Source organism: Nelusetta ayraudi, unplaced genomic scaffold, assembly GCF_046127955.1.
Source record: "Nelusetta ayraudi isolate G7.1 ecotype Tasmania unplaced genomic scaffold, CSIRO-AGI_Nayr_v1 ptg000011l, whole genome shotgun sequence".
NCBI classification, from domain to species: domain Eukaryota; kingdom Metazoa; phylum Chordata; class Actinopteri; order Tetraodontiformes; family Monacanthidae; genus Nelusetta; species Nelusetta ayraudi.
In genome coordinates, this window is record NW_027466061.1 from 25,839,001 (window position 1) to 25,845,000 (window position 6,000).

At 52.4% G+C, this 6,000-nt stretch overlaps 1 protein-coding gene across 2 annotated transcripts in view; it reads right to left on the bottom strand.

Moving 5' to 3' along the window:
• The window catches only part of efr3a (EFR3 homolog A (S. cerevisiae)), a 29,300-nt gene that overhangs the window by 14,257 nt on the left and 9,043 nt on the right, over positions 1-6,000 (bottom strand). For both annotated transcript variants that reach the window (XM_076022238.1, XM_076022239.1), the window contains 3 exons: positions 1,813-1,889; positions 1,512-1,639; positions 1,175-1,325 (listed from right to left, as the gene is read on the bottom strand). In XM_076022238.1, the coding sequence (XP_075878353.1) occupies positions 1,175-1,325; positions 1,512-1,639; positions 1,813-1,889 (356 nt within the window). The remainder of the gene's footprint in view (positions 1-1,174; positions 1,326-1,511; positions 1,640-1,812; positions 1,890-6,000) is intronic.

The window sequence follows — 6,000 nt, forward strand, 5'->3', positions numbered from 1 at the left end:
CCGACAAGGTGCCACATCTGAGAGCCGAACCCGATTTTGTTCTGGCCGGGCCTGGTACTTCCCGCGATTGGGGGTGGCGCCACCGGCTGGTCGACAGCCATCACGACAGGTGACAAAGGGTGACAGTTGATTGATAAACCCGGCTTCAACCTCTAACCAAGAGGTAGCAAGCTAGCATTTTGGAAATTTGACACGTAAAATGTCAGCTATTTTGTTTTTCTGATTTTGATTTTCTCACATTGAAACACAGTTTTTAAACTGCTAAAAACAAGCACAGGGAGTGCTGAACCCTGTCTGACCCTCTCTTGTTTTTTTTGTCCAATGCAGCCTCAGTTCAGATAAGTGTCTGGATCACTGATGGTTTTTGGGAGTCCAGGATGAAAAACGTGTGAATTTTGATTTAATAAACCACTGGCCAGCAGGTTCAGGGCGGATCGTCCCTCTAATTCCTCTGTTTTACTTCTTTGTTTTAATCACAACATGCCGGGTAGACGAGGGCGCTTTAATCTCATTAGCCGCCGCTGCCGTCGGCGCTCCCGACTAACGCCGGCCTCCTTTTAACAAAATCTCAAATAAAACTCGTAATTAGCTGAGAAAACAAACAGCAGCTCCAGTGAGCCGAGCAGCCCGACATCGAGGGGGAAAATTCAATCAAAAATACGGTTGTTGGTCGGGGGGGTACGGGTTGGGGGGGGGACCAACCCGGGGACCAACCCGTGACCATTCTTGGTCACCTCTCCAAAAATCATCCACACTTCCCCCTCCCCTTAGAGCGTCCAACATTCATCATCAGTAGCTCTGCTGCGGTTTACCTTCGGACCAACAGGCCGGCGGTCGCTGCCAGGCAGGATCACCGTAATTAGACTCACAGGAAACCTTTCGCCACCACAGTAAGAGCTCATTATGCTACAACGGCGCCGTCCTCCACCTCCAGGCAGCCGCTGACTGATCTGCGTGTATGTGTGTGTGTGTGTGTGTGTGTGTGTAAAAACAAAAAACCCCCACAACATTTTAGCTGAAAATATGTTGACATCACCGAGGAAATAATAAGTTGATAAATTGTGGTGAAAGTCGCTGAGAGGAAAATCTGCTTTGGTGGAACAGAGTATTTTTTCCTGCAATAAAAACTCTTTTCTACATTTTCCTGAGGTTTTCATCTAACGGCGGTACTGACCGAGTTGGTTCCCAGAACCTGCAGGTCGGGCTCTCTGGACTCCAGCAGCTTGGCCACCATGTGCAGGAAGCTCTCCACGAAGGGTTTGATGCTCTGAGAGTGGCAGGCCATCAGCAGCTGGTCCAGGGCCTCCATGGCGATCACCACGTTGCTGCAGTTGGGAGGGGGCAGGGGTAGGGTCATTGCATCATCAGTATTACCACCACCACTAATATCCTCCTCCTCCTCCTCCTCATCATCATCATCATCATCATCACCACCACCATCCCCACTAAATTGGTGCGTTTGACAGGAACAGGAAGTGAATGTCCTTCCTCAGCTACCAGGAAGTGCTCACCCATAGCGGTGTCGCACCACGTCTCTGCTCAGCCTCTCAGCCAGGTAGGCTCCGATTCGGTCCAGCTTCTCTGGAGCCGACACGGCGTAGAAGGTCAGCTTCTCCATGTCCGACTTGCTGAGACCATCCTGAGGAGCAGAAACACGCGGAAATCAATAGTCAACGGGTCATTTTAAGGCCCTTCCTACATCTGCAGCATATTTAGCCTTCTGTTTGCAGCCTCCTGCTAGAACGGATTGGTCACATCAAAAATGAGGATCAGCAACCCTCTGCAACTCAAACAATGAACAGCGGCTCTTACTTTGGGGTCTTCGGGGAAGATGTTGTCCACGAGGCGTTTGTACCTGGGCCTGAGCGGCCCACAGCAGCCACACACTCCTGCAACACACAAAGCAAAGAGCGAGAGAGTGAGAGTGAGAGAGAGAGAGAGAGAGAGAGAGAGAGAGAGAGAGTGATGGTCATCAGCTTCGCTACATCAAAACCCAACAGTGCTGCAGGACTCAGTCAATGACACTCAGCACAGCATGAGGAAGCGATTCCTGCAGGTGTGAAGCCACTTCAATAGTCCAAGAGAAGCGCTGATGAGTGGTCTGACTACCGGCGTTCAGCAGGACTGGGCTGTAGCTGAATGCGCCATCCGCCTCAGTCCGAGGCACCTGCCGGTACCTCCGCAGGACACCGCGCCTCAGGCGGACGCCCAGTGACGGCATGGCGATCCCGGCCAGGTCCAGACTCAGCAGTGCCGCTGCGTCCACAGAAGACGAGGATTTGCTGGCTTGGACCTGCCGGCAGCGGCTCGGGTTACAGACCTCAGTGTGTTCAGAGGGAAACGTGATCGGGGGCGGAACACAACCTGGAAAGTTTCTGTGGCGTCAGGGGGACTGCGAGCTGAAAGGGGGCAGAGCTGAACGAAGATCAGTGTCTCATTAACGTGGCCGCTGCGCGACAACTGAGCCCCGCAGTTCGGGTTTCCGTTTCCTGTCCCGGAGGCTCCAGGAGCACAAAACAAAACAGTGACATAAAGTGTTGAAGGTGGGAAAATAAAGTTAAAGTCCAAGTGATGGTCGCATCTTGAGGATGTGAAATTTCTCAGTGGGTGATCTAACCCCCCCCAAGTCCAGCTGTGAATACAGAGTACCAAGCAGGGAGGGAATATACCATTTTCATAGTCTTTGGTATAACCCAGCCGGGGATAGAACTCACAACCTCCCAGTTTCAGGGTGGACACTCTACCATTGAACCACTGTGGTGTCTGTCATGGGTTCGATTCCGGGCCTGGGGCCTTTCTGCGTGAAGTTTCAGTGTGGGTTCTCTGTGGGTTCTCCGCCTTCCTCCCACAGTCCCAAATCATGCATGGTGAATTGGGAACTCTAAAATGACCGTAGGTGTGCGAGTGTGAATGGTTGTTTGTCTTTGTTTGTCTGTATGTGGCCCTGCGATGAAGTGCCGACTTGTCCGGGGTGTCACCCTGCCTTCGCCCTATGACAGCTGGGAGAGGCTCCGGCAGACCCTCGCAACCCTGAGTGCGGGAAGAAGCGGGTATTGAAAATGGATGGAATGGATGCATGGACGGACGGCCGTCCTGACACAACCACAACCCTTGGTTTGGAGATCGGCACAAGGTCGCCCCCTAGAGGTCGTGGTGGAACTTGGAGAAGCTCCGCTGTTGGGCCGCCAGTCACACCGATCATCAGTCAGCGCAGTTCTGAGGGTTGTTAACACGTCTACCCAGCAGGGGGCAGTGAACCAGCACTCCAGCGAGCCCAGCGTGAAACTCTCCTTCCCGCAGCTCCTCCAGGAGACTCATCTGCAAGATTAAAGAGCTCCCTCAGCCCTGATTAATTCTGCCGCCTTTGACAAACAGATGAAAGGTGTGAGAACAGCAGCGGCTGCACAACAACGGTCCACCTTGCGGCCGCCCCCTTGTTTCAGGCTCGGAGGCACCGGAGCATCGGTGAGATGAGCGGCAGGGAAGTTGCCGAGAGGCCGTTTGAGCAGAGCGGAGGTGGTTATGGAGCGTCAGGTCACCTGACCTGCCGCTGTGACACGTAGCATTAGCCGATGTGGCTGCTAGGTTAACGTGGTAAACCTGCTGCGCTGCTGTCAGACTGAACAGGCCGCTTTGCTCCAGGTCCTCAATCAGAGAACCAGCCACCAGGGCTCAACACAGCTCAACTGCTACAACAGTTAGTGGGGAAACTGGTACCCTCTGTGGTACAAAATGGGTCTGGTTGAGATTCTCACAGTGGCTCTGCAGTCCAACTTGACACACATTTCAGTTTGGCTTTTGATCCGTCACAAGTTTGATTTGATTTTTTTGTTGTTCCAAATTGTGCCAAACTGGCAACCAGGAGTCACTACAAGTTCCTAAAGACTAAAGACTGTTTCTCAGGCTCCTGCTCAACATTTCTTTTGGTCTGCACTGATCATTCTGGCTGATGGGGGAACAAACACCAGAGTATGAGTCACCCACCGATGTCCATCCCCGTTGCTCCGCCCCATAAACCATCAGTAGTGGCTGTGCCACCGCTGCGCCACCGCTGCACTGCCGCAGATAAATGACTTTCGCTCCGGCTGAATGGTGACGCTTGATTTGTTTGAGGCAGCCAAATAAAAGCTCAGTGATGCTCATTTAAATATTCATGTGCCAGAGACAAAGGGAGGAAAAATGGAAATGAAGCCGCCTGAATTCCCAGAGTTCATCTCTCTCTCTCTCTTTCTCTCCTGAAAATAGGAAACCTGCTGTCCCTCACATCCTCCATCATGCCACCACGCCACCTGGAACATCAGCTCACGTCATTCTGAACTGAGCTGCAGCGTTCCGGTAGGTGCGGCAACAGCAGCCAGTCAGAGACATTGTGTTCCTGAAGATCTCGCACAGGAGGGACCATCACACTGACCCCCACCAGGAACCCGGAACCATCTGGTGTCACTCACAAAGACTCCAAAGACATGCCGATACCAACGTCTAATCAAAGTGTTGTGCACTCAGGGTGTCCAACCCACGCAGGATTACAAGACACTCAGTAAGTTGAGCGGGTTTTCCAATGACTGAAAGGTGGGCGGTTCAATTCCCGCTTCATCCCAGTCTGTCGTTGTGTCCTTGAGCAAGACACTTAACCCGCATTGCCTTGGTTCGGAGGGGCCGAGGGTGCAGATTACTTTCCCTTAGTCTGGCCCCAGGACAGCTGTGGCTACACATGTAGCTTACCAGTGTGAATGTGGTGGGAATGAATAGTGGTTTCAATGTAAACTGCTTTGAGTGCCTAGAAAAGCCTATATAAATCCAACCCATTATCATTATTATAAATGCAGCAGGACATCCAGGAGGACAAAAACATCAGCTTGTCGGAATGGAGGCTAGGTATCTCCTCACCTGGCCGACTCAGAGCTGAAGCATTTCCATCCAATGTCATAATTCCAAAACCAATCCGCTTCCTTTAAATGGAACAAAACCAAGAAGCATCTGGAAGCACTGCCAGTGAACCAAACACCTTGTGGACCAACTGGAATCCCTTCAGAGGGATCGACGCAGTGGTTCCAGTCGGCTCTACGATGAAGGAGAACTCGCAGTATCAGCAAACTGGAACTAATTCCAGTCTTTGAAAACATGCTCACGACAGAAAAATAGAGTGCGTGAATGTGTGAGTGTGCATGTGTGTTCTTTGTCGTACTCTTCCACAAAGTGGATTTCAAAGAAGGCTTTGGAAAGAGTGAGGACGTGATTGGAGGAATCTTCTATTGCTATCGTTTGCAAGTCAACACATCCAAACTAATCTGCTCGCCAAGCGGCGTTGTCTCCCTGGTCTGGAATCTAAGAAGATGTCGAGGACGAGCCCAGAACATGACCCGCCTACTGGGTCGGCTGGTGGGTCATGTGACCACACGGCAGCGAAGGGAGCAGGCGGGCCGTGGTGTGTGCGGATCACGTGACATGGAGAGAGCGAGCCTCCAGGAAGCACTAGATCACTGCTGGGTCTTCTGAAGTCATGTGATTCCAACACCAGTGACATCGTGGGAAATGACCAACCACAGGCGAGGATCGGGGCTTTGGCTCCGCCCCCAACTCCTCCCCGAAACTCCAGCACCAGAGTGCCGCCGAGCATTAAATATCAGCTGAACGTCTGACAGTGGTGCCAGAACCCAGGTCCGCTGACCTCCGAGAGGGGGGAGGGGCCAATGACGGCATGAACATATGAGAATGGAGAGACGGAGAGAGAGAGAAAAGAGGCAGAAGGAGAGAAAACGCGGACTGAGAACAATGAAGAGCAAGAAGGAGGAGTGCGTGTCTGAGTGAGTGTGTGTGTGTGTGTGTGTGTGTTTGTGTGTGTGTACTGTCAGCTCTTAGGTCACGTTTACTGCGGCTTGTTCTCCCGGCATGTGGGACTCTCCCGGGAGAGCCGGGGTTACAACAAACTACCGGTCCAAGGATCAGTCTCCACCTGCGGGGGGTGAACAAGGGAGGGGGGGGAGCGAGGTACCACATGAC